Genomic DNA, 14,475 nt, shown 5'->3' with positions numbered 1-14,475 from the left:
TTATTTTGGAAAAGTCCTTTACTTTTTAATTAGCATACAAAAATACTTGGGCTAAATATTATTAGCGTCCACGTCCTCTTCCGCGCCCTCCAAACCCTTTCCCACGTCCTCCAGACCCTCTTGAAGAACCACTACCCCCCGTGGAACTTCCTTTTCCTTTGGGAGGAGGTGACTTGGGACGCAATGCTTCGATACGTTCAGTGCATCCAGTCAAATAATCTTGGGCCGATTTATTGAAATAACCATTAAAAGTTTCAGAATTGAAATTGCTGTTTGTCAATTCTGGTCCGATTGAAAGCCATCCAGGTCGAATAGTCGTGTCGTGGCCAAAAATATGTAATCGGCGTCGTCCCAAACAAAAATGTTCAATTATGTGAAATATTTCTTCTGGTTTTTCGAGACTTCCGTAAGTAGGCTCTTCGGCGATAATCAAATCAATGTCCACATTGGCGTGGATAAAATCGCCGTCAGTGCTTCTTCGAACTGTCCCTTTAATCCCCATTAAACAATGTTCCTGAAATTTTAGTTATCAGATATAATATGTTATCATCGATATTATTAAAGAAATAATGACCAAACACTGAGAAAGTGCGCGACGAAAAACATCGTAGTTTTCAATAAAATTTTACATAAGTGGGTTATTCGCGATTCTAACATGCTTAAAGGGAATATAAACTAGCGTTTCTGTCGGCCCTTCTTCTAAAGGGTTCCAATAATAGATATTTTTTGGCTGCGAAGTGGTTTGATGCAGAGAGAAACTGAAATTATTGGGATTTTCCATAAAAAAACTCGTTGGCGGTTTATAATGTTCCATTTTTATGGCGGATCTACCAATTTTGGGTTAAACAGGTGATTAGAGCTAGTTACATTAAAATTAGCAGTCGATTTCCAGATTAACTTCATAATCACTTAAAATTGTGCTTAAAAAACGCTGCGACGGCTAACGTCGACGCAAAAAAAGTCCGATGTGGTTATAAGGAAAGTAAAAACGCCACAACGGCCGGTGTTGGCGCGAAAAAAGTGTGGGTTACGTTCTGAGGGAGTATAGGCGGTTAAATAAAACATCTTAATGGAAATCGCCAAGAAGTAATATAGAGAGCTAGGACCTGCAAATTACTGCTTGTGGAAATAATGGAAACATTTCCCCTGTAAACAGAACTTAGTGTGTTTGCTAAGACTTAATACGTCAAAAAAGCTACCTAGTTAAAATTAAACACTTTTAGCATAAGGTACAGGTTAAAAGTTTTCATTATTTCAACAAGCACAATAAAAATAGTAACTTGAAGGTCCTGGCTCTCGGAAATATTACTTCATAGCGATTTCCTTGAGGATGTTTTATTGAAGCGTCTATTAGGGTACCTGAGAGCGAAAGTCAATCAAGTTTATTTCACTTTCTTTTTTATATATTTCAATTATTGGGATTTGAGATTTGCTTGACTTTCGATCTTAGGTAGCGAATTTAGTCATAACGTTGCCTATGTTATGCGTCGACCAGCGCGGCGTTCTTATCTAGTGAAAACCATCCCTTATAGCCTTGGTTTCCACTAGCACGCGTCATAATGCATTTTTCTTTACGGGCATCAAAACGTTGGTACGTCCGAATGTTGACTGACGCGTCATTACTCCCACTCACAATTCAGTGCCGGCCCGAGGTAAGTTTTAGGATGAAGCGAGATCCGATTATGGCACCCCGTTGCTTGCCTCTACTATAAAAAGATTTTTTTCCTTTATTTTTCTTTACCACTGTGGCGCCCTATTATAAAAAAACTCGTTGGCGGTTTATAATGTTCCATTTTTATGGCGGATCTACCAATTTTGGGTTAAACAGGTGATTAGAGCTAGTTACATTAAAATTAGCAGTCGATTTCCAGATTAACTTCATAATCACTTAAAATTGTGCTTAAAAAACGCTGCGACGGCTAACGTCGACGCAAAAAAAGTCCGATGTGGTTATAAGGAAAGTAAAAACGCCACAACGGCCGGTGTTGGCGCGAAAAAAGTGTGGGTTACGTTCTGAGGGAGTATAGGCGGTTAAATAAAACATCTTAATGGAAATCGCCAAGAAGTAATATAGAGAGCTAGGACCTGCAAATTACTGCTTGTGGAAATAATGGAAACATTTCCCCTGTAAACAGAACTTAGTGTGTTTGCTAAGACTTAATACGTCAAAAAAGCTACCTAGTTAAAATTAAACACTTTTAGCATAAGGTACAGGTTAAAAGTTTTCATTATTTCAACAAGCACAATAAAAATAGTAACTTGAAGGTCCTGGCTCTCGGAAATATTACTTCATAGCGATTTCCTTGAGGATGTTTTATTGAAGCGTCTATTAGGGTACCTGAGAGCGAAAGTCAATCAAGTTTATTTCACTTTCTTTTTTATATATTTCAATTATTGGGATTTGAGATTTGCTTGACTTTCGATCTTAGGTAGCGAATTTAGTCATAACGTTGCCTATGTTATGCGTCGACCAGCGCGGCGTTCTTATCTAGTGAAAACCATCCCTTATAGCCTTGGTTTCCACTAGCACGCGTCATAATGCATTTTTCTTTACGGGCATCAAAACGTTGGTACGTCCGAATGTTGACTGACGCGTCATTACTCCCACTCACAATTCAGTGCCGGCCCGAGGTAAGTTTTAGGATGAAGCGAGATCCGATTATGGCACCCCGTTGCTTGCCTCTACTATAAAAAGATTTTTTTCCTTTATTTTTCTTTACCACTGTGGCGCCCTATTATAAAAAAACTCGTTGGCGGTTTATAATGTTCCATTTTTATGGCGGATCTACCAATTTTGGGTTAAACAGGTGATTAGAGCTAGTTACATTAAAATTAGCAGTCGATTTCCAGATTAACTTCATAATCACTTAAAATTGTGCTTAAAAAACGCTGCGACGGCTAACGTCGACGCAAAAAAAGTCCGATGTGGTTATAAGGAAAGTAAAAACGCCACAACGGCCGGTGTTGGCGCGAAAAAAGTGTGGGTTACGTTCTGAGGGAGTATAGGCGGTTAAATAAAACATCTTAATGGAAATCGCCAAGAAGTAATATAGAGAGCTAGGACCTGCAAATTACTGCTTGTGGAAATAATGGAAACATTTCCCCTGTAAACAGAACTTAGTGTGTTTGCTAAGACTTAATACGTCAAAAAAGCTACCTAGTTAAAATTAAACACTTTTAGCATAAGGTACAGGTTAAAAGTTTTCATTATTTCAACAAGCACAATAAAAATAGTAACTTGAAGGTCCTGGCTCTCGGAAATATTACTTCATAGCGATTTCCTTGAGGATGTTTTATTGAAGCGTCTATTAGGGTACCTGAGAGCGAAAGTCAATCAAGTTTATTTCACTTTCTTTTTTATATATTTCAATTATTGGGATTTGAGATTTGCTTGACTTTCGATCTTAGGTAGCGAATTTAGTCATAACGTTGCCTATGTTATGCGTCGACCAGCGCGGCGTTCTTATCTAGTGAAAACCATCCCTTATAGCCTTGGTTTCCACTAGCACGCGTCATAATGCATTTTTCTTTACGGGCATCAAAACGTTGGTACGTCCGAATGTTGACTGACGCGTCATTACTCCCACTCACAATTCAGTGCCGGCCCGAGGTAAGTTTTAGGATGAAGCGAGATCCGATTATGGCACCCCGTTGCTTGCCCCTACTATAAAAAGATTTTTTTCCTTTATTTTTCTTTACCACTGTGGCGCCCTATTATAGGGCCGACAATGCTCCCACTAGTGGAAACTAAGCAGGCGTACGAAGAAAAGACTAGCATAAACTCTATGTCTTTATTAACCTTAACTATTTAATTTCTTAAACGCCGCCGCCGCCGATAATTTTGAACGCGCCGATCGCGCCGCCGCCGATTGTTCGAAAATCGGCGCACGCCACCGCCGATACAAAGAACGGCACGCCGCTGTTTCTTTTTTCTTTATAGACTTTTTTTGGTATATTAAGCTTGGTTTTCATTTACGCGAAAATAACTACATTTGAACACGACGTCGAACGTCAAATTTTGGTTTTCGGATTTCGGTCGACGCAGAGTATAGCATTTTCACTTCGCGTCAATAGATTCCAGCATTGCTATCTTGACTATAGAGAGAGTCACTAATATAACCAAGGCTTATCCACATTTTAATTATCTTTAAATTTGGTTTATCGATATGTTTTCTAAAATTGCATTATAATAATCAGTGGCGGACTGGGTCTAATATTTTTTGGTTGCTAGGAGACTAAGGGTCCCAGCTTTAACAACTATAACGCTACCATTTTTACGGAGGACCACTTCATGAACGTCCATGGGATCAACGCCATCGGGCAGGTTACCTCTATGGCCAATCCGAGACTGATAATAATTTTTTACTTTAAATTCAATAAATGAAGCATTTGATAGACGTCCAATACGTTTATAAAATCACATCATAATATCTTAAATTATTTAAATGGAAAATAACATATCAAAATAGCAATATACATGTTCACCGTGCGATGATAACCTTCGGCAACAAAAATGATATTATTCGTAACTCGGATTTATTTATGATTGGAAGGCTCAGAGCGTCAGTGGCGTAGCGAGAATTTCGTCAAAGGGGGTCCAAGAATGTTAATATTAAGAGGGGTGTCGAGAAGTGGGTGTCAATTTAGTATAGCCAAGGCAGGCCCAGGGGGTTGACATTGAACCCTGCTTGTCTACGCCACTGCAGAGCGTTATCGTGGAGCACGACCAAAAATATAAAAAGCCAATATCGAGCCTTCACCCGAATTTCGACCCGGCATAACTGCGAATAATTTTGGAGGTCGTTTGACGTCAGGCCAATGGCCTACCTCGGAAGGACCGTGGACTAATGAATGTACTTCGAACATTAAAACAAACGTTTTACAAGTTGAGGCAGTCTCACGTGTTTTTCAGCTGCTGAGCTACATTTGTATTTTCCCTCCCCTCGCCCCTTTTCCTTCTTCCCCGGTTATCATTAGTTAGTTAGTTCCTAAATCCGCCGCCACAGTGCACATTTAACAATCGCCCGAAGCAAATATTCGGGAACGGGGCGTCCCTGTGCGAAGTACATTAATTAGTCCATGGAAGGACTAGTACGAGTTGGTTTTTGCCCTTGCCCTTCTGGTCGCGTGTTTTTTAAACTGTCGCTACAAGAAATAGCTATAAAATTTATACAAAGGCCGGCGTACGCCGCCGCCGGTCATTTTGGCCACGCTGAAGACGCCGCCGCCGGTATATTTTGGGTCAAACGCCGCCGCCGACCCATATCAGATCGGCGCAGGCCTCTACTCGTGACGCTCGTCCAATGAAATTCGTACACAACCCTTCGTTAGCGTGTTTAAAGGCTAGCTGCGCTCTCCTTGTGTTTGTTGCTCCTAGTTTTTATCAAGTTGAACAAGACACAAATAATTTATGCTAGCGCCTAAAGGTGGATCTTAAAATGAATTTTGCACGTGAAAATACGCCGCCATATTTGGGTATAAAAGCACGTAATAAGCCTGCTTTACCTCATAACCATAACAAAACGTAAAGATCATTTCGAAATCGTCAATTATTTGGCATAGTCGCTCGCCACTGCGACGTTTTTTTCCCGAGTGGAAACCACTCTTTATTCAGTTTAACATTGCGCCATAGCAGTTTGAAAAAATAATTACGTACTTTTGTTCGTTGGAAAATCGCTTTGGGTTCCAAATTCTTTGTTCCAGTGTTGGAAGGATTTTTAATATTAGTTTTAATCCAACAGATATCTTCGCAACGTCGAAAACCCCATTTCCTCAGACACTGTAACAAAAATTAGACCTCATATATTTAGTTTTGTACAGACTATTTTAAATCTTTAGAGAACGGAAAATTTATACTTGGCGACCCAAGTCCAATCCATCAGATGAGCCACACCAAAGAAATATGAAAGACCTTGGAGCTGCCACCTCCTCAATGTCAATTTTCATTATCTGAGATGAATGTTTAGTTCTTTTAATTAAAAATTAGGAACGATAAACGGATGAATACTGTCTTACATCTTCCCAAGACCAAAACTGCATGTTAGTAACACCTTGACTACGTTGATACTCTTCAAGCGGAGGCTCAACCAGTATGACGTCAAACTGCGAATTTAATTCGCGAAGATCAAATGTTTTAATGTCACATTTTAGGTACATAGGAGGAGTGGCAGTTTTGGCTATTAGGTCGTCCTTTAGTCGTATTAGTTCTTTCAATTTGGGATATTCTTCAAATCGGTCAGCCAAACCTGCAAGTACAAATTTAAGTAATATTATATTAGGTTGCCACTAAGCGCCTGCCTCGAATTTCGTTCATAATTTTGAATGGAATGAGCAAGGGATAAATTCAAAGTGGTGTATTGACCGGTCCAGACAGGGGAATAGATTTTAACAAAAAGGGAATTTAGGGAAAGTCTAATTTCAATTTGGGCAGAGATGCCTTTGGTCTCAGTTCGGGACAGTTCGCTTAGTGACGATTTTGCGAGCAGAAAAATATTGAGAATCGGTGACAAACAACAGCCAAAACCCGGGGTCCGCCTCAGGCCGAAAAAGCTCTAGCTCACTGGTTAAGCTAGAGCTTTTACATCCCGGGGCGGTTTTATTGCCGCTCATCTCAATACTTTTCTAGAGTCTAAGGGAACACATTTCTTCTAGCTAAGCAAAGCACGCGTGAATATGAGGAATTTAGAGGTGTCACAAATAGTTGACGGAATTCTTAAACTGCTTTTTTACTTTACTTGAAGTGGCTAACTTATAGCTGAATGTATTACGGTTTGGGAGGGGGGGGGGGACAGAATAATGTAGAAGGGAATTTGGTGTATGTAGCTAAAAGCCTTCACACCATGTGCGCCAAATTTTACGTGTTAAACAAAAGAAAAAGTTCCGAAATATACAATAAATGTCACAATTTGCCTCAATCACACCGTGAGACCCAGTTAGTACGCCAACCAATGTTTCTGGAAGACCATTCTGATGTAAGGTACATCTGAGTAGGTTCCGAGCAGCTGCATTTGAAGGGCAGTCAAAAAGGATATGGGAGGCATCCTCACGCATGGCACACCGAATACAGGAGTCGGTGGTGCTCAGCCGAAAACGATGTAGCAAAGCCTTGGTAGGAAGTCTGCCGCAACAGAGCCTCGCTAGCAGGGTGTAATCCCTTCGCGTAAGATTATCGCGCGTAATAGCACGAGATTCAGCCTTCAGGAGTGAGCTTTTCATCGCGAAGAGGCCAGGGCTCCGCGAGAGAGAGCCAGTGCCATGTTCATGCCGAGGTAATAGCCCGTCCACATGCACTCCTTAACTCAGCTAGAGTAAAGGGAAGGAGGAAGTCAATCCGCCCAGGGCGCGGGGTTTTAGTAACCCCTGCAAGACTGTCCGCCAATTCGTTTCCAGGAATTCCCACATGTGCGGGACACCACAACAGAGTTATGGAACTAGAGTACTCGTCGCAGAGGGCATGAATTAGTTGAACCACTGGATCAGGAAAGCGAGAAAAGTAAGGGCGTCGCGACGGTTATCATGTCAGAAAATAGTAAACATCAAGTTCCATTAAAGTCTTGGCTTGGCATAATAAAGTGTTTATTTAATTTTATTATAAAAATGTCGAAATCGTGTATAGTGGCTTCATTCCCACACAGATGGCGCGAGATGTAAATAACCGGATTCTGAGGGCGGGACTTCGAAAGCTCTTAACCAGGGTTGGACATAAGGCACTAGTCACGGCATTTGACTACTAAAATAAATGCTCTGACTATTAGAATTAATCGAAATCTGAGGGTTCACTAGTCAATTTGATTAGTGAAAAATTTACCTAAATATTCATAAATAATTCCGAATATGGCATATCATAAATTCATCATTCATCAATCCCATTTATTTAAAAAAATCGCATCATGTAACTCAAGTGATAATAAACTCCTATTTTAATTCTGACGGGTAAAGCAAAATTTTGGCTGCCCTCCTTTTTTTATACCCCCACTAGTCAGTGACTATTAAAATAAATTCAAATAAGAGTCTCAATGGCGTAGCTAGCATGGGTCACACCCGGGGCGGATATCATAGCATGGGGATATACATAGATATAAGAAATGTATATAAAGGTCTAGATAAATTTCGGGGCGTCTAAGCCTAACATAAAATACGGAATTGACACCTAGCAGGCACCGAGGAAGGCACGTGACCAAGAGCGCGAGCTCTCTTAGCATTTTAGTACCAAGTGCTTGACCTTTCCGTAGGCCGTAGTCTTTAGACACCATCTGTTGGTGACTTTTAGTATAATTTTTAAGCAGGAGACAATGGCTCTCGCGATGATAGCACGAGCTTTCTTACCGATAGATAGCGCCTTATAAGGATAGCCTGCAGAAATTACGCGTTTCTGCTAGCTGTCACCTCCGTATTCACTCCCTTTGAAATATTTTATCTAGACCTTTATATACGTTTCCTATATCTATGGGGATATCATTGTTTGTTTTATTTTTTTCATGGTCGGATGTCACCCCCAAATCACGCGGGCCGCCCCCTAGCTACGTCACTGAGGAGGCTCACTAGTCAGGCTGACTACTAAAAAAAATATTCGTATGTCCAGCCCTGCTCTTAACCCAAAGGTGAAACCAAAAAAGGCACTAGATCGCTACTCCCCCACTTTATTTCTCATGTCCAGGCTCGCGGAGAATCAACAACAATGCATTCAGGTACCTAAGAATATGGCATACTTCATAGCCAAAGATCGTCTGCTTTTTTTAGAAATATTACTGCTTTTAGTCATGAAATATAAATATAGATGGCAATCATGTCTCTGAAAAAGTGTCAGAAATTATGGAAAGCAGAGGAGGATGGTTTGAGAAGCTCCATATTTTTGGTACCTGAATGCTTTCTTGCTGCCTAACACTCATGGCGCCATATAAACATGACCAAGATGTAAACTCAATTACTACTCATAAGAAAGAGCTTCTTTGAAAATTACCCACCAACATCTCGAATAAAATTTTGGGGTCTTTGTCCAGTGTCAACGAAATGCTGACAATAATCATTGTGTGGATTAGCGCTCTGCGTTCCTTTCAGAAAGGTGCTGGAATCTTTGTAAGTGTGAACTTCTCCTTCAAGTAAGACTTCATTTTTCGAACTTTCTATATTAGACTCTAAAATGGCTTTCTCAGATAATTTCGGTTCTTTTTCAGTTGGCGTCGCTTCTCTGTATAATTAATTACAATTAGGTGTCTTTAAATGTTAATTACCCGTACCTATTAAATGAATATGAGAGTCTGTGCTTGTTATGACAGTTTTTGGCCTTACAAAATCCAATATGCACCAATAAATTTTTATGACAAAAAGTAACGTCATTGTTAAACAAAGCACTATCTCTTAGACTTTAACGTTTATTTACTTATGGCATTTACTTTGTGTTTTTCGGTGAAGAGGTATCTGCAGTGCCCAATATTTCACGAAGATTTTCAACGCTTTCAGCTCCAAACTATTTCAAAACATTTCCATTATTTTAAAGATGACTATAGTAAATTATACGTCCAAAACACATACCTGTTTAGCGAGTAAAAGCCTTCTTTTACGAGATTTTTCTCGTAAAGAATTTAGCTTACCGGCCGCCTCTGCCTCCATCTTGGAAGATGTTGTTGTTATAGTAACAGCATCGCTCCGACGGCCAATATTTTCATAAACTATAAATGTGATAAAGCATAACTTCGCTTTGGCGGTTATTTTAAAAAATATCGATTTAAATAATTCAAAGGCTATGCGAATGCGATAGATAAGACACGTGGGTTATAAAAATTAAATTTTCCTTATTGTGATGAAATGTCGTGGTATTCAGCACTGGTATCAAAGTTCAAGATACACTTTACATTAGTCTTTAAAGCAAAAACAACGCAGCTCACTTTACGTGGGTTGCGCTTTTAGAGTGTAATGATTAAAAATCTACAGCGTTTTGAACAAGTAGTCGGCGGCGCAAAAATTGCGTTGCACATCAACTCGCAATTTTAAAACAAACGAAATATAGAAACTGTACATTCCAGGCGTCATTAAAACTATGCCATTTGTTTTGAAAGCTATTGTTTTTGTATTATGTTTATTTTCCCAACTTACCAAAAATTATTTGAATTAAGGAAATGAAATTACGTGAACAAAATTAAAGTAGGTTTTAAACTTCGTCTACACACACGAAACACTAAACTAAGGACATGTATTAGCTAACCACTTTTTGTTGGAAGAATGACTTCCAGAAGTTCCAGGTTACGTTAATGGCCATAAATACGAATGAAAAAGTGTTTTTGGTCCCAAATATCAAAATAAACGCTTACAAAAACGAAATGAATAATAATTCAATAATTTGTCAATATTTCACCGAAGTCAGCCTGAGTTTTCATTATGAAAGCATTTAAATTTTTCAATGAGGCTTCGTCTCAAACAAACATTAATAATGGAAGGAGACACAGCGCCCGATTTGTTGAAGGTGAACTAGATAATCAGGTCGATCATTTTTTGGATAGGGCTTTTAAGAAACCACAAAAGTATGTTTGGATTTCGAAAGGAAAGTGATTTTAAAACCTCCGTACGCTCCAGGACGTAATGCGAGATCCCTCGATAAAACAGTCCCTTTTTTGAATAAATTGGTAGAACGTTATTTCGTAATTACTTTACCCACACGTTGTAAGGATCGACTTCTTTCATAGCGTGTTGCGTGTGCCAACTTCGCGAATATAGATGTAGAGCGAAAAAGAGCGTGGAGTCATTTTCGTAATATATACATACATACATATGTGTCTTGGGTGGCATCCCACTATTTATATCTCGACAAAATTTACCCATAAAAACAATTCTTTAACAAAGCAGAAGTTTACGATAAAGAATTATTTTTCTCAAGCCCCTTTGGATTAAATTATCCTAATTTATTTTACAGAATAACTATTATAATGACTTGTTTAAAGTTTTCGTTACAAACCGTAGAAATTGACTTAGAATTAATTACATGATAAGATAAGGCAATTAGGTTGAGATACGGGGTTTTTGAAAGAAATTCAATTTTTTTTTAATGTTGTTATAACCAAGAGTATAGGCCCTAGGGTATAACGACTATATTGAGGGTACATGTTTTAACGTTGCTCACAATTCCCCCCTTATGCTCTAAGAGTAAGCACGTTTCTACTAATAATAATCAAAAACCTTTTTCTCATAAGTAGGGTTTTTAGACTTGCTTTCAGGAAGCGCAGGATTTTATCTAAAGACGGTTTATATTTCTAAGGGGTTCCTGCTTCGATATTTTTTTTAGACTTTTGGGTCTCTTCCAAAATAGTTTTTTTCTTAAATTGTCTGTGTCTTCAATACGCAAATTTTGCGATTTGAAATCACAAAATAGCGTTTAAAGCCTGCGAAGGGGGACATTTTATCAAGATTGTCCCAGGCCTATTTTTTAAATTATGAAGTTTGCCCTAGTGCCGTTTTTTTCGCTGGGACGTTGTTTTGACGTGACGTCATGAGTGCCGCAATGGGGGGAAGGTCACAGCGGAGGGGTGTTTCCATGCGGGACTCCGAGCAGAGAGAGAGAGAGAGAGAGTGTGTGTGTTTTGGTATTTCCTCGACACAATTTTACCGCAGCTGAGCGCTAACTTCGGCGAGTGTCGGACGCGTTTTGATACTCGGGGTGAATACGCGTAGCGTTAACACGCGCTATTGTTAACTATTTTGAAAGTACTCTCAAAATGTCTCAAAATAACGTGGAAAATGGTGAAAATACGACAGTGGATCGCGAATTTAGCGAACAATTACCCAGAGACGAAACGTTACGTCTTAGGAAAACTTTCATAGGGTGAGTTTAATGATTTATACGTTTCATTCAATTTAAATATCAAAGGACTACCTAATTAAAGGCGTAATATTCGTTTACGTTCATTAATTTTTGCCAATTAGTATGCCCCGAGAGTACGAGTATTTTAATCCGCATTAAAAAATTCCATCAATTTTAGTGACAGGCAACCCGTTTTTCAAGGACGTCGACGGTCGAAAATAGAAATTCATGACACTTTTAATTTATTTTTTATGATAATCTTTTATTTCTACTTTGGCAAACGATATGCCTACATTGGTGAATCATACGAGCAGCTGTAGATACCAACTGTATATAGTGAATTTTTTTTAAACCGTACAAACATACTACGCCATGTGCAATTTCGGGAAAAAAGGACCCAAAAAAGCTGTACTATTTCCGTTACTAGATAATTCACATTATTAATTCATAATTATTACAAGCTTCCGTTACAAATGTAAGCAAATGCAGTTATAAGCTCTTGTTATATATTTTACCAAAAGCGTATAATAACTCTTAGGAGACGAGTATCAAAATTTATATCCAAAGATGTGAAATCTAGTAAATTTATCTGTCCATGTACATTTACTTATCTATAGGGAGCTAACAGTTCTACGTCACACGACGTCATCCATGCTTTTTCCTATTGGAAAAAAAAATTCTACCCAACATGGCGGCCACAGTCAAAGCTACGGAGTGTTAGTTCCCTATAAACCATATTTTACGAAATAATAGTTTTAGTAATTATATTATGAATTTTACCCTGCACAATGTTTTCTTCCCAAAACATATTTTGAAAAATCCGTGGCAGCCTGTGAAGGTACTATTTCAAGAGAATAATAACATTGGCAGTAAAGAGGAGTGAATTCTTCTCTCGTTAAGATAAATACTGATGTACTTCTACTCTTACCTGGTACCCTCGTGCCTTTGGCTTAAAGTTTTCGCTATTGCTTGTACAGTATGTAGTTCAGTGTATGTTACACGTAAACAGAAAACTATAATATTTATCAATGATTTAACTTGAGACAAACTTCACCTAGTCGATAAGTATAGCTACAATACGCAGTGAGAGTTCAAACAAAGTCGGGTTCCCTCGGGTAAAACTGTATATTGTTTTGGCTATCTATCGGCTATGTTGCAAATTACAGGGTAAACCGACTAATATTTCTTTTCCTTTTTATTCGACACGAATTGAGTGCACCTTGAATTTTATCGGAAATGAGGGGCCGTGTCAAACGGGGTCATAGATTAGGTTAGGGCGGGGAATACTTCAACTTCTCGCTTCTTTTGGTTTAGCTTTACCAAAAGTTTATACTATGCTTTATGCGAAAAGTGTCCAACTAGGCCATTTGATTGAAATGGGATTTTTATAGGCTTCGAGCTTAGGAAATATAGCGCCATCTGCCTTTATATCAGTCAACTAATTATGTGAAGCAATAGCAGATAATTTTTCCATTTGTTTTTCGGTTGAAATTTTCAGCTGTTGTGCAGAGATAATTTTGAACGAGCAGACCGCTTTCGTATATTATATTTAAAACTCAGTCGGTAGGCGGCGGTACTTATTTAAACTAAGCATGAAGCCTATACACTCTTTTTAGAAACGTTTACTGGGCGCCGCCATTATCGTACAGGCAACCAACGAGCAAGCGCCCTACCGCAGAAATTTCATCCCCCCAAAACCGGTTTTTTCATCACCCTCCCCGCAGACTGTAAGGTAATGGCGGTCGATTGGGAAGGCGCGTTTAAGAGTATTGGCGCGAATTTATCAACATACCGCCCAAAATTACTCAGACTAACGATGTAAAATTTTAAAATGACACAACCTACGGACACTAATGTATTAGTTTCAACCATGAATATCGGACTGCATTAGGTAGTCTAGCCTCAGTCGCTAGGATGGGAGGGGCTTAGTTATTATGACGTTGCTCACGCGGCCGCCGCTCAAAGATTGTATTGAAAGGCAACGTTTTGAAACTTAACTAGCTTTTAGTACCAAGGCTTAGCGCGAAATTTAGTTTCTAAAATTGTAATACTCATCTTTTTTGATTGAACAAAAGTAGTTTATCATAATAATAAATATACTTAATTATGATAATCAAGAAATTTTGTAAAAGTACAGGTATTTTTCTAAGAATCACGAGTCATTTTCTTCGCGGGTTAAATACATACATTTTCAGTATATATTACAATTTGTTTTACAGTATAAATTACAGGATGTTTTTAGGTACTTAAAATACAGGGGTTTCATGTAGTATTTATCGTTGAATTGTAATATATACATACATTTTCAGTACATATTACTATTTGTTTATAGTAAAAATTAGAGGTTTGTTTCAGATATTTTTAATAAAGGACCGCCATGTAGTTTCTATTTTAGAAATGTTATATATGTACATATTTGTTCAATACATATTACTATGTATTTACAGTAAAAAATTAAGACGTTTTAAGGTATTTAAAATACAGGTAGTGCCTGTAGTTATTGTGGTCGAAGTTGAATTGCTACCAAACAGTAATAATCCATAAAAATTCATTATTTGTTGTAAATCAACTAATATGAAGAAAAGATTTTTAGTGACATCTCGTAAAAGCACCAATGGAGTCATATTTTTAATAACCCATCAAATGAAAACAAATTAATGTTTATACATTTAAACGCAAATTTA

General features: G+C 38.4%; 2 protein-coding genes across 2 annotated transcripts in view; one reads left to right on the top strand and one right to left on the bottom strand.

Moving 5' to 3' along the window:
- On the bottom strand, positions 1-9,723 carry Mettl14 (methyltransferase like 14). Its single transcript, XM_090175963.1, has 7 exons — positions 9,532-9,723; positions 9,393-9,466; positions 8,964-9,187; positions 6,016-6,245; positions 5,857-5,949; positions 5,657-5,779; positions 1-514 (listed from the first exon to the last, which is right to left on the bottom strand). Exons 1-7 carry the CDS (start codon positions 9,607-9,609, stop codon positions 62-64), a joined length of 1,275 nt encoding a protein of 424 aa, XP_090032089.1. The 5' UTR covers positions 9,610-9,723; the 3' UTR covers positions 1-61.
- A 1,723-nt stretch (positions 9,724-11,446) lies between these two features.
- Positions 11,447-14,475, top strand: part of LOC149943605 (5-phosphohydroxy-L-lysine phospho-lyase) — a 22,386-nt gene continuing 19,357 nt past the window's right edge. Inside the window, exon 1 of the mRNA XM_090174585.1 lies at positions 11,447-11,812. Coding sequence (XP_090030711.1) covers positions 11,706-11,812 — 107 coding nt within the window. The 5' untranslated portion in view covers positions 11,447-11,705. The remainder of the gene's footprint in view (positions 11,813-14,475) is intronic.

This window comes from Leiobunum rupestre, chromosome 5 (genome assembly GCF_980474605.1).
Source record: "Leiobunum rupestre chromosome 5, qqLeiRupe1.1.hap1, whole genome shotgun sequence".
NCBI classification, from domain to species: Eukaryota; Metazoa; Arthropoda; class Arachnida; order Opiliones; family Sclerosomatidae; genus Leiobunum; species Leiobunum rupestre.
This window is presented reverse-complemented; position numbering and strand designations above follow the sequence as displayed.